General features: G+C 34.3%; 1 protein-coding gene across 1 annotated transcript in view; it reads right to left on the reverse strand.

The window, feature by feature from the left end:
- LOC129230586 (collagen alpha-1(V) chain-like) overlaps positions 1-14621 on the reverse strand; it is a 161085-nt gene that overhangs the window by 122191 nt on the left and 24273 nt on the right. The window contains exons 5-8 of the mRNA XM_054864990.1: positions 10937-11176; positions 6321-6374; positions 3401-3463; positions 810-884 (exon numbers count right to left, since the gene is read on the reverse strand). Coding sequence (XP_054720965.1) covers positions 810-884; positions 3401-3463; positions 6321-6374; positions 10937-11176 — 432 coding nt within the window. The remainder of the gene's footprint in view (positions 1-809; positions 885-3400; positions 3464-6320; positions 6375-10936; positions 11177-14621) is intronic.

The raw sequence follows: 14621 nt of genomic DNA on the forward strand, positions 1-14621 counted from the left end.
TCCAAATTAAATTAACAAGTGTTTATTCATTGAAAATTTTAATTCTTTTCAAATAACTTGTAGAAGCAAAAAATCAATTTTAAGGAGTAAAACTCAAAACGTATCAAAATGACAGAAATTATTGTTTAGAATAAAAACAAATATTAGCAGTAAAAATATACTCCACAAGAAAACATAAGTATTTAAATTAACATATACTTTAACTCAAAAAAAATTGCAACATAAAAAAGTGGCTTCTTAATGAAAAAAGATTTTTTGCAAAATTTTGATATTTTTTAGATTTTAAAATGACTTTTCAAATACATGGACCTTTTGAGATATGATTTTTTTTTGCAACAATTAAAGACAGGAAATCGTAATGAAAGTATTCTAATGTCTACAACTGTTTACCGATGAGTGAAAATTTTACTTTTTATTGAAAACTGATATTTTTCTTAAAATTTAAAAAAATAATAATAAGATCTAAAGATTTTAAAGTTGACATTTGAGAATTAGAAATGCTTCTTAAATAATAAGAATTTCTTAAAACCATTAGTATTTTCTTCTAAAATACTCCACGCAAGATTGGAAATAAATGTCCAAGGCGCAACTTCAGAAAGTCGGTCTTCATGAAGTCTAGATATATCTTTCATAAGTAATTTAGTATCAGTTATTTTTCTCTTTCATGACTTCATTAAAAAAGCTTATATAGTGCGTTGAAAGTGAAATATATCAACTGAAACGAAATTTTTCAACATTCAAATCATCATAAAAGGTTCAACGCAATCTCGTAAAAATATGTTGAAATTGGATACCTAAGATTAACTTACTGGTATCATGAATATATGTCCTGGTGGTCCTATAGCTCCGTCCAGTCCACTCAGTCCGTCGCGCCCTGGATCTCCCTGCACCATAAATTTCATTATTTTATGAAAGTCAGAAAACAATCTACCTTGCAAACATTACTAAGAAACGGGAATAAACATGTTACATCTAAGAAAAAAATTAGACCATTATTACTTTGAGAACAGTTAAAAAGAAATAGCCTTCTCTCTCTAGAAACTATATACATAAATGTACGCAGAAAACAATGTAGAAAAGACAATATGAGAGTTCCGAGTGTTTCTAAACAATTGTGTAGACTTCATCTTCGTCTGAATTGAAATTAATTGTTCGCCAAAGTTGAGTGATGGAATATTTTCTTTTCCAGCAGACCTAGAGACGATAAGTTACTGGCTCCAAATTATTTTTTTTCTGTCATGTGGTTACTAAAAACATTTATTTATGAATTTCACCTTCGCAGCTGTTTTGAATGTGCAATTTTCATTTACCCGACACATACTCTGTGTTTAATGGAAACAGCCGAGCTTGTCATTCTTCTAAAATACCTCTTTAAAAAATCAGACTTTTATATAAATTGTGCCTTTGTGTGTATTCTACATAAGTGGTGTCTAATGTACGACTCGTGGGCCATATGTTGTTCGCGAAGCTGATCCATGTGGCCCGTCGTTGTGTTCAGTTTTTTATAAATCATGTTGTGTCAAAACCGTAACATATTAAACTCGTGTTTTGTACAGTGTAACTTCGAATCCGTGTTATAATTAAGGCAAACTTTGTATCGTGTAATATTGAAACCGAGTTTTACAAGAACCGTGTTACACGAGGAATGTCTGTAAAGTAAACAGAAACAGAATTTCATTCCCTAAAGCCTCCTACGCACGAGGCGATTAGTTGAATCAACATTTTGAAAAAGTTGTCTGTCAACTAGTTGACTGGTGTTTGTCGTTGCGTTCACAAGAGACAGTTTAGTTGAACCAACTTTTCTCCTAATAAGCCGAATTTATTCGAGCAGCTGCTTCGCAACGCTGTTAAAATTGAACCGGGTTGACTCAGCTAGCTTACTCGCGTGTAGAGCGAGTAGCGAACGCTTGGCAGTGTCCGGATGAGTAGAATCAACTGAAAATTGATCTTATCAGGATGAGAATGGTAGCTGCTGATGTGCCTGGAGTTAAAGATCAGTTGATTGTCGAGTAAAGGCCATCACTTTTCTTAAAATTTTAAAAATTCTGATAACCGCCATTCGAAAGTTGATTCAGCTAAGTAGCCTCGTGCAAAGGAGCCCTAACTCAACAAATAGTTAACCCTTAAATCCTTGATTCTTTAAAAACCTCTTTGAAATACAGTGAAACCTGTGTAAGTTGACCACCTGCGGTGCACTACTTTAGTGGTCAACTTAAACAGGTGGGCAACTTACAGAGGTTGATTTTAATGATAAGGGCTATTCCGTGCCTGAAAAAAGAGGTCAACTTAGACAGGTGGTTAACTTACAAGGGTAGTCAACTTCACAGGTTTTACTGTATGTGTTTGTTGTAGGCTTGTGTCAGTTAGGCTGGTTTTTCGGAATGCGCTGCTTTACTTTTCCAACTCTTCCGTAATTTAGAAGTTTGACTTCCAGAGTACATATATGCAATAAGGACTCATTTATAGAGTAGGCAACTATTCACAAACCAACAACACATTCACACAAAATTAACAAGGGCAGGAGAAAGAAAGTACACCCATGCCCGAGCCGGGATTCGAAACCAAAACCTCCCCATCGCAGTCAGACTTCTCTGACTACTAGGAAATGCTACCGGCTTGAAATATATTATTTGGTTTTAAACTTCTGTTCTGATCATAAAGAAAATACTTATAAATATCTTAGTTTAATTTAGGCTTCGTTTATGTTAAAACAACCACTCGGAAACATCGAGCTTTAACTAATAAACAACAACAAATAATTGGCCATCACATGCCCGAAACATCGATAAAAATTATAGAAAAGGCCTTAGTATTTAAATTGTAGTATAACTTTTTCGTCATAGAATTAAAAGAAGTAGGCATTTTCAAGTGCGTTAAACTAAAAAGAAAAAAGCCTTGCATTTGCGAATGCCGAAAAATTAAATCTATTTTTGTTTTCCATCAGTTTAAAACTGATTTGATAGTATTTTCGGTGAGTATTTTCTTCTCTATTGGCAACTACAGAATTTCAATTTGTTTTTATAGTACTTTAGAAGACTAAATCTGGGATATTGCCAAGTAGCAACACGATACTTTATGGGGTTAAGATGAGTTCACAAAAATTAGATCGATTGTGTAAAAGGATTAAAATTATAAATTGAACAAATTAATGGATAGTCTAATCTTATATGTACAAGAAAATATATAAGTGCAAACAAATTAAACGGACACAGTATCGAAATGGAATAATTGTAATGTAAACAAATCATGTTTATCATTAATATTTAACTAAAAATGAATATGTACAGCTGCGAATTACAAATTAATATTCTCTTACAGCCCAAATATCTCACCACGTGCCGAAACAACGGCTAATTTTCTCGAAAAAAAAAACTCAGAAAATACAGCTTGAAGAACTTACCTTGTCACCTTTAACACCAGGTGGTCCTGGAGGTCCTTGATAGCCTCTAGGACCGGGAAGGCCCTATCATGAAAAAAAAAGTCGTTATTACGTAGCAAAAGACTTTTAATTCGTGTAAAACTTTGACATTTACAAATTTGACACTGAAAATTTAATGACTGATATTTTAAAAACGTTTAGTTGAAGATGGTACGACTATACTGCCGTGGGCAGGTAAACGACAGTATCTGTAGAAATGACTTTTCGAGACATTTGAAAAAACGCATTTTGGGTTCAGTACCAACAAAAGAAAAACGTTGGTATTTGACGTTCTTCTTGAGCTTTTTTTTTCAGCAGAAACACCAAATTGGTAACTTTGTACAATAAAGCTAACGTACCATACATGACAAAAATGCAAAAAAAAAATGCATTTACTGCTCTTTACCTGCCCTCGGTAATATAGTCGTTTCATCTGCAAAGAAATAGTTGAACACTGAATATTAATATATGTATAAATTTGTCCATCCAACGAAACTTTTTCCACTTCATAATTTGCATCAAGCTACCAATGGTTGTCCTTAAAACAAAACTAAAGTGAGCACTAGAGTTACATCGACTGTCAACATGAAAACATTTTTAACCGCAATCACGTTTCCATACAAGTAATTGTACATATACAAAAGTATATCCAAGCTAAAAGTTTTAACTTTAAGCCAAATGTTTTCTCAAGAATTCTGTTTTTCCGAAATTTAGCGAGTAGGTTAAATAATTTCATCGCGATGGCAAAAAAGTTGCCAAACATAAAACCATCCCATTTTTTTACCACATCAGTATCTTATTCATCCTATAATTTGTTTTCTACTTTGTCGACAGTGAAACATGTTCTCTACATTACTATTACTCTGAGGGAAAATCTCGGTATAATTTGGTTCTAAATATTCAAAAAACTCGTACTGAAGTTCCAAGTTCTTATGTAGTTGTCAAATAACTTCATTAAGCCAATTAACATGCTATACACATTCAATGAGTAGCTAAATGCAATTTATTCTTGCACTTTAAAAAAAAAAGAGAAACTTTAAACTAATACACGGTGCAAGTTTTCTAGTTGCACTGATTAATAGTTAGAAATCCAAGTTTATGCCACTTTGTGCACAAATTCGAAAACGCTGATTGAAATGCTTCAGTCAATGCTCCAATATTAATAGTGCCATAGTTTCAACGGAAAATTCGTACTTTTCCCACTGATATCTTTATTGGGTGACTATACTTCGTTTTCAGAAAAGATAAATTGACACTGTAAATAAACTGCAGTACTGCAAGAAAGTCTCTAGAAAACTGAGATTTTTTTTAAACTTTTCTTGTAACGATGCATCTTTTTCTTATGTAACATTGACAAGGACACCTATGAAAAAGCTGTATCGTTACTATAGGTGGAGCAAACTTAATCCGAAAAAGTCGTAATGCTTTATTCAAAATCTGCTCGGCCTTCCCAGTTCTGCCAGGTTCGGCTGCTTAAACTATAGAAACGTTTTTGGAAGCATTTTTTCTTCTAAAGATTTTCTAGTGGAACTTCATTTTTTTTCTTTTTTAAAATGTAGATATAAATAAAGAAATTCCCCTATTGGTGGCGTCAGTCACGTGTTCGAAGCAGAGCAGCAATAAATCAACGCGAAGTATACGGCGAATATTGGTTTGGTTCCTCAATGCTGTAAAAAAAAAACCAAAAGTGGCAAACCTTCTAGAATCCCGTTTGTTTTCTTTCAGTCTATCTTATCTTTGAGCAGAGAGTCGTAGCAGCTCAGTATTATAGGTGGTGGAGAATGTTGATTTCCCTTACTTCTATTAAGTGCTCAAACTGAAGGAATTTAAAACGAAACGAAGGGGAAACTTTCACGGGAAGTTACAAATTTTTCTTGTTTCGCTTCTATAAAACAAGACATCTCTCAGCCCCATGGGGCAATAATTTTACTGTGCAAGCAATTACGAGCCGTGCACTCTTTGAATAAATTAAAAAATGAAACGAATTTCATGTTTTCTCTACCATAAAACTTTAACTGCGAGATTTAGTGTTTTTTAATCTGGGAAAAACAAATACGATTTTTTTTTCGTTTTTTGGGTAAGATAATGGATAGCTTTTATAAAACTATCCATTCTTAAAAATCAAATTATAAAACTAATTAATCGGAATCGACGATACATGATAATTTATCCTTGGAACTGCAGAAACATTTACTGCCTAGTTCATAGTTGTAAAAATATTTCTTTTCGGTATAAGAGATCCTTTTACAAATCTTTTGAGACTGCAGCATAAATTCTAACATAAGCTGCGAGAGTTTATGTTTTTAATCTGAGAAATACAAATAGGTTTTTTTTCGGGGGGGGGGATAATGGATAGTTTTTATATATCTATCGTTTCTTAAAAATCAAATTATAAAACTAATTAATTGAAATCGACTATACATGATAATTTATCCTTGGAACTGCAGAAACATTTACTGCCTTGTTCATAGTTGTAAAAATATTTCTTTTCGGCATATGAGACCTTTTTACAAATCTTTTGAGACTGCAGCATAAATATTAAATGAGTATTTTCAGATTTCAAACTCAAATTTCTCATAATGGCAACAAAAACCAAAGCAAGGAATATACTATTTTTTATTCGGTCGCATTAATAAAACTTGTATGCAAAACCACAGTAACCAAGTCATTATTCTTTATCAGGTTGCACTGATAAAATTAAATAACAAAAATCAAAGCAATGAATCCACTAATCTTTATAAGGTTACACTAATAAAACTTGTATACCAAAACCAACACAATAAATCCCCTATTTTTAATGAAATTGCACAAATGAAAATTTAGTACAATAGCATCTTATTTTTTAAGTATTATCAGATGATATCAAATAATATTCCGCCATATAATATTGTTAAGGACTCACTTGAACATTATAGTAGTGATATCCGTTATTTTCATCAACTGGATTTCCTACAACCTAAAAAAAAATAATGTATTTTTAATTTTTCCAGAAAAAAAAACTGAGCAGAGTCCCAAGAAAAAAAAAAGAGAAAAAAAACCATGCCAGTTATTTATTAACCAAAAAGAAAAAAAACTGTGATTGAAACATTGAAAGTTGTGAAAGTTGAAATGTACCAAAAAAAAAATAATGCTGGCTTTAAACAGAGTGAATCAGAGGCGAAGATTCCACTAATAAAGATAGGCATCCAAAAAAAAAAAGAAAAATATGCCAGTTATTTATTAAGCAAAAAAAAAAAAACCTGTGATTGAAACATTAAAAGTTGAAATGCGACAAAAAAAAAATGCTGGCTTTAAACAGAGTGAATCAGAGGCGAACATTCCACCAATAAGGATAGGCGTGCCAAAAAAAAAAAACATGCCAGTTATTTATTAAACAAAACAACAAAAAAAGACTGTGATTGAAACATTACAAGTTGAAATGTGACAAATAAAATTGCTGGCTTTAAATAGAGTGAATCAGAGTCGAAGATTCCACCAATAAGGATAGGCATGCTTATAACCATGCGCGCGAACCACGAAATCTTTAAATGTAACATTTTAGTCAAATTTAAATGTATGATAAGCAGTGGCGTGCACATAAGTTTTGGGGTTCGTCACAAATGACTTTCACGGGTCCCCTCCATATTGTTTACCCCTATGTCTTTACATGTATTTCACCCCTCATTTAAAAAATTTCGGTCCCTTGCAGGCTCGGGCCCGGGCCAAGAGGTGTCCCTGCTCCCCCCCTCCCTGTACACACCCCTGATAATTAACTACAAATTGTAATTTTTCTTCAAAAATTGAAACTTGCAGTAAAACCTATAAACTTATACTTAGTTTTGAGCAAAATACATAACATAATATAGGTGTCAATGAATGAACGTTTTTATTTATTTTGAAAACGTATCCAAGTACAGTAAAATCATTGAATGAAAGCAGTTGGAAGTTTAAGATACGTAACGCAACGTGTTTAAATAAACGCGTTAAGAATGTTTTTTAAAAGGTTCTTTAAAATCTATGATAGTAAGTGTTTATTTATTTAAAACGCATAATTTTAATAGGATTTATGAATGAACGCATTTACATATGGGCCATTCCATAAGACGGAACGGGACATTTGGAGTAGTTTTGTAAGTGCATTTTGTTTTATAAATACAAATAAAACAATAGAAATTTTATTTTTGATAGCAACAGTATAGATTTGTCATAAGAACTACGTAGAACAATAAAAGTTATCGTTTTTAAATAAAATAATTGGAGAATATGCAATAAAATGCCCGTGACCCTGCCGTGAGCCAACCCTGCCTGTGACGGAACGGGACACATACGACTCCCGTTTCGTCACAGTCTGTAAAAATAACTGAACGACAGGTCCGTGGTAGCCCGATCGGTAGAGTGTCGGATTCGGGGCCGGAGGGTCCTGAGTTCGAACCTGGATGGTCGAAGATCCACCGTCGTCATTAAAGGGGACTGGGCGTCGTTAAATATGCTCGTGGTCTCAATGTCCTCCAAGTGAAACGATACCTCTGGGGGTGCTAGCACCAGGTAGCTATTAGCTCCTGGACTAGTTCTAAATTCTCATTAACTGCTCGATCCGGTGATGGTGCTGCCATCTATCGGTATATAAAATAATGGAGGCAAGGCACTTAGTATGCAGTCCTCGACATAAATACAGTTGTAGTCAGGTGTGACTCGGAATCAGAATCGTAACTGAACGACATGCGATTTAAAAAAATGCCTGTGACTCAGAGGCATTTTGTATTGCATGTCGTTCAGTTATTTTCGTCAAAGTAAGTTCTGATGTTCTACATAATTTTTGTTTCAAATCTTTACTGTTTCTATCAAAACTAAAATGCTTAGTTTACATTATTAGTATTTATGAAACAAAATCTAGAGAAAAAAACCACTCCAAATGTCCTGTTTCGTCACGTGGAATGGCCCACAGCTAAAACATACACATTTCCCGGTAGGAGGGGGAGGAGAGGGCTCAAAGCATTTATAATTGTTCAGCCATTATATGTACTGAAAACACAGGTAAGGTATCAATCGACATAGGTACATGTTGTTGTTGTTGTTGTCGTGTGCAGAGCCGGATTTGGAAGTGTGGAGGCCCCGGGGCAACGAAGGAGTGGAGGCCCCTAATCAAAGTTCGAAAAGATCATCATATTTTCGAAAATATCCGATACTTTGATATATATCCGAATATTTTAATATATATGTATATATCCAAGATTTTCGACCCGCGAAAGTTAGGATATTTTGTAAAAAAAATTATTGTGGGGTCCCCTTTGTTGTGGAGGCCCCGGGGCAGTAGCCCCGCCTGCCCTCCCCTAAATCCGGCCCTGGTTGTGTGTCAGCTAGGCTGGAAATCTGGGGTGCGCTGCTTCACTTTTCCAACTGTACCCTAATTTGGTTTGAAGTCCTACTTCTACAGTACACACATGCCATAAGGACCCGTTTATAGGGTAGGCAACCATTCACAGCACAACAACACATTCTCACAAAGAAATGACAAGGACAGGAAAAAGAAATTACGTCCACGCCCGAGTCGGGATTCGAACCCTGACCTTCCTGTCGCAGTCAGACATCTCTGTCCACTAGACAAGGCAGGCAACAATCGACATACATAAAAGCATCATTTAAACTTTTTTGAGAAACAATGATTATAGGCCCTACATTCAATTAAAATAAGCGACAACTTTGAGATTTAGCTTGTAATGAGCTACTTTTACAACATAAATTTTTCACCTATGTGTAAAATGTTCATGACTAATTTGTGTATGACCTAAATGTAAATGACATTAGTTCAGAACTAAAATTAGTTTAATACTTTCCTGCTTTTGTAGATGAGTTAGTCTATAGTTGTACTTTAAAAAAAAAAAAAAAAACGCCCCATACCCATGACAGATTCTATTTTCTGCGCAAAAACATCAGATAATATTTCAATATTAAGCGATGGATTTTTCTGAAAATTTCAGTTAAGCTACTGCTGAACCGAATTACTCAAAAGTTGATACATACTCAAGTCCAAAGTTAAAGTCACAAACATGTTGAGAACATATTCGAATGTCCTCAAGGTCTCCTGATCTCAATTCTATTGAACATGTTTGGGATGATCCAGAAAATGCCATTGCACGGTAACTCCCCTCCTAAGACTCTAAAACAGTTAAAAGCCGCGCTTTTGGAAGAATGGGCTTAGTTGCTCCAAGCATTTATCGACACCATCATAAACATTATGTAAACGAGCTGATGTGTGCATCACATGGCTTCCTTTTACTCCAATTTTAATGTCATCTTTCCATTATTGACAATTTTAATGTGGTTCAATAGTTTACTCTCTAAATATCACCACCAGTGGCCAAATTGAAACCAGATTTTTTTTTTTTCAAGAAAAAAAATCGCCAAATTTTTCACCAACTTGGCGGAAAAACTTGGCGACCAAAAGATTGGCGATATATCGCCAAGTGTCCGCCAAATTATAACACCACTTGAGTATACATCGAAATTAACAATGATTTCCCGCCAAAAAGGGGCAAAAGATCCCTTTAGAAACACCCGAATGCAAACAAAAGGGGAGGTGCACAACTAGACCCCACTAGGAGTCTACGTACCAAATTTCAACTTTCTAGGACATACCGTTCTTGAGTTATGCGACATACATACGCATATCCGCACATACGCACATATGCACAGCACATACTTTCATACATACGTACATACGGACGTCACGAGAAAATTCGTTGCAATTAACTAGGGGAATGTCAAAATGGATATTTCGAGTGTTTATACGTTCTTAGTCACTTATCCGCGTGTGATCGGGTTGAAAAAAAAACTCAACATTAATTCGGCGGTGAGCAAAATGGAAATTAAGGCCGAATTTTGAGTGAAAATTGTTTCTCGAATACAATACTTCCTTTTGTGTAAAAGGAAGTAAAAACAGTAGTAAAGCTCGTTCGCACGGTGGTCACACTACATATTAGACAGGCTTTTTCCGAGATAAATGTTTGATCTGATTCATAATGTAACACTTTATTGATAGATCCTGTTTCTGAATTCCCAATTTAAATATTTTCCGTGTTGTTATGTTTGTATGTTCTTTCTCCCATTCAAATGTACCTGTGTGCCAAATTTCGTGGCAACACAGTCAATAGTTAACAGTTTCGCAAATTTTATTTTTGTGACCTTAACTTTGGACACGAGTGTACTAGGTGAAATATTGATACTCGTTACAAATATGTGATAAACGTAGCTGGACGTTGTTTGAAATGTTAAAGTAGACTCTCATTTTAATATGATGACGAGTCGTTAGTTAAAGTTTAATATTGGCGTTATACAGAGAACAATATTCCTGATAAATTGAAATTTGAAATTAATCATTTATCCTTGGTTTAAATAGTATGGAAGTAAGAAAGACTACTTTGGCTATTTTTCCCAAGACTAGCATAATAAGTTTCTGGATGATTTTTTTTATTTTAAAAATGAGAACTGTTCTTCACAAGATATTTCACGTTCAAATTTGAAGCAAAATACGCCTCTTACCGGAGGGGTATCGTTTGAGAAAGGTCCTGGAAAACTGTCTGGTTCTATGTAATCCGGGAAATCATCGTCGTCATCATCCTCATCGTCATCGTTCCTCCTAGGAGATTGTGGACTAGGAAACACAGTGTCCTCTGGGCCTCGACTGTAGGGAAGGGGTGTGTCGCAGTCAGGTATGTAGTCTATGCACTGTTCATAAGCAGCTTCAGGACTGGGGACTACTTGCAACTGTTGTATGTCACCCTGCGTGAGAAAAACAATCATATTTTTAGTAATTCTAACTTACTTTCGAATACTGGTGAAAAATTTCTTTTTCAATGAAATTGCGATTTCTAAAAAGGCATCAGCCTATTATTCGACGGAACACAAGAATGATGATCCGACAAAAACAATGGTGCCGATTTTCCGACAAAAACAACAGTGTTAATTATCTGACAATCATAATGACACCGTTTATTCGACACTAGTGGTACCCGCACGGCTTTGCCCGTAATAGAAAAATTAAAAGGTCTTTCGGTTCGCCTGTATATTTACAAATAATGTATGGTGAATTTTCTCGTCAATTGGTTTATACCCATGTTACAGTTCCACGCTATGATAATTTCGTATCTCGCCAATTGGCTTGTGCCCATGTTACGGTTCCACGTTATGATAATTTCGTAATTTACTCGTCCATCTTATGATAGTTTTGTTCTTAAAATTGGAATAGAAAAAGAAACACATCGAATTTTTGAAAAATCGCTTCTAGGTACACACCCCCATGCTACAAACTAACTTTGTGCCAAATTTCATGAAAATCGGCCGAACGGTCTAGGCGCTATGCGCATCACAGACATCCAGACATCCTACAGACATCCAGACATCCTACAGACATTCAGACATCCTACAGACATCCTTCGGACATCCAGACAGAGAGACTTTCAGCTTTATTGTTAGTAAAGAAAACACAAGAGGGATGACTATCTGGCAAATATAACGTTGCTGGTTATTTGATAGAAATTATGGTTGATCGCTATCCAATAAATATAATAGAGCCAATTATCCAGCAGAACATAAGAGAAATTTACCAGTCACCTTCAAATGCAATGGCTCTGATTCCCAACAACAACTTTTTTACCTAAAGGCCTTATATCAAATTAAATGAATCTCACAGCCAAAACACATATAACTTTTTTTTTAATAGCACGGAGATGCACGGAAAAGGAAGGAAAATAACAAACCCAAGAATTGTTGTTATCATTACTGCTTGCTTATTTTATTAATACCAAGTTTCAATCTGTTTCTCAGTTACCGATTTCTGACTATTCGGCTCCAAATTTTCAACAATCATCCTTGAAGATGATCAGTTGTTTCGGAAGGCTTTAGAACGTAAGAACTATGATTCAAGGTTCATACACTTGTGGTAAAAAAAAAATCCCTGACTTTTCCAGGTTTTCCAGGTTGTTTTTTAGGAAATTCCAGGTTACTCGCTTCATTCAAAATTGAGTAGCATATTTTCAAGATAATTCAAAATGTTTAAAGTAGAAATGCTTAAGAACTGAACTTTTTCCCTTAGATTTAAAAGAAAAATCTTGGATTTTTTTTTCTTTTTCCATTTTTTTTTTTTTTTTTTTTTTTTTTAAACATTTTATTCAAAATCGTCTTAACTCGTTTACTAATTTTTGAAAACAAAGTACTTTTAACTTATTTTGGCACTTCTTTGATGTCACGTGTCATGCGTAATATTAGCGTTCTGCTGTAATCGAACAGAAATTTTTTAGCATCCGCTTTTGGTTTACAATACTTCTTTTTATTTTTTTAATAGTATACTAGCTGCGTTGCCCGGCTTTGCACGGTCTGCCTCGAAAATAAAAGTTATGTCAAGCGACGCGTGTTCAACACTCAGGCTTGAGCGAAAAAAAAAATAAACAAAATTGTGCGGCAGATTGCGGGAAAATAACCAAAGAGGAAACATTTTAAATCTCATGATTACAGGAAAAGCCTCAAAACAAAACCCAGAATTTTATTTGTTCATATTCGAAAAAATATGGCAACAGATCTTTCTTCTCAATGATTTTCTTCACTCTACGAATTTTAATAAAAGCATTGTTATGGAAAGTTGAGATGAAGCAATGAATAATGGAGGAAAGCCTTCGAAAAATAGGGATTTTATGTCGAAATCTAAATATCCAAATTAATAGTTTTTAATTGATATCTTCGCTAAATATTATTAGGATTATGTTAAATAGCCAAACACAAAGGCGGGAAAATTAGGAATCTATCGATACCTGGTTCGATGGTCGTTCGGGAGAAGTGACTTAAACATAGATACATGCATATATAAATACATACGCTCAGTTTTCAATTATATAGGACTAGCAAAAATACCCGGCGTTGCCTGGATCAGTAATAATTATGAGAAACAATCGTTACTTGCCCTTGTTTTCTGTTTTAAGCGAAAGTATTTAAACCAAACCTTTTTGACGTGATTAAATTTCGAGCTTCTTCCTTACTCATTAAAGTAAAATAGCAATAAGTATAAAGAACAAAATAGTATTCAGTTAGAAATGAAAGCACGACATTTAAGCATATACAAATTTGAAGATTTTCCGAAATATGAAATTAAACTTTACATGTTTAAAAAGATTTATCTGTTAGTACTTTTTTTTTAAAAATCTAAAACCTCCTCTGTATGGCTATTGATGTACGAACTGTTTTAAAAAATGTAGCCGTCCGTGTTCCCCTTACACTTGCTTTAGTTATTTTGGAAAATTTTAACTTTTGTGGGCACTTGGTGCGGTTTAAAATCTTACCAAATTTGCTAGAATCATTTTGGGACACTTTCGATAATACTCCCCCTCCTTACTAATTTTTATTATAGAAACATTGTTGCCAGATGCTGAGATACTTTTGTTCAAAATAAAATGGTGCTAAACGGTTTCACCCGAAATGTTTCCAAAATAAGTAGTAAAATTTGGCGATTGTTTGAAATCGTGCAAAAAGAAAAAATAATGGAAGTTTTTGTGCGGTTTATGGATTTGCCTAATTTTGTTAAATTATTTTACACAGTATTTTTTTTATTTTTTTTTAAGTATCTTTGATTGGCGATATTTTGTTTATATGGTGAAAGCTGAGAAACATTATTACGTAGTCTTTGGGCTCAAAAGCAGCGACAGTGGAAAAAACTGCCAAATGCATCAGCTACTGAAATCTTTCTGAAAAAATTCTGCCGATATTTCTGCTGGTTGGTTGGACATAGTGAGCAAGTGTCCAATCAGCATAAATAATAATAATAAACCATTAATTACATAAGTTCCGTTTAAAAGTAAAATGATCAGCCAAATCCATTTATTTTTAGCCAATCTTGTGGAAAAACGTTACTTTAAGATTTGACTTGAGAAAAGCCTCAAAAAGTCAGACGAAACGCAAAAATATTCAACAATACAACAATTCTTGGGAGTTGAGATGACACACTAAATAACGACTTGGGTTGATGAAAGCCTTCGAACAGGGAACAAAAAAGCTCATAACTCGTTTTTTATACAACTTAGAAACTTCGAACAGATGCTATCTTCTGCAGAAAAATTGGCACTTTCGGTGGACATATAATGTTAATATGTGCACGTTTTTTTCCACCCCCATATTGGGGCGTTTATGCGAAAATTGGGACTAAAATTGGAATAAAATGGAACTATCAATCGGATTTTTT

Source organism: Uloborus diversus, chromosome 9 (genome assembly GCF_026930045.1).
Source record: "Uloborus diversus isolate 005 chromosome 9, Udiv.v.3.1, whole genome shotgun sequence".
In the NCBI taxonomy this organism is placed as follows: Eukaryota; Metazoa; Arthropoda; class Arachnida; order Araneae; family Uloboridae; genus Uloborus; species Uloborus diversus.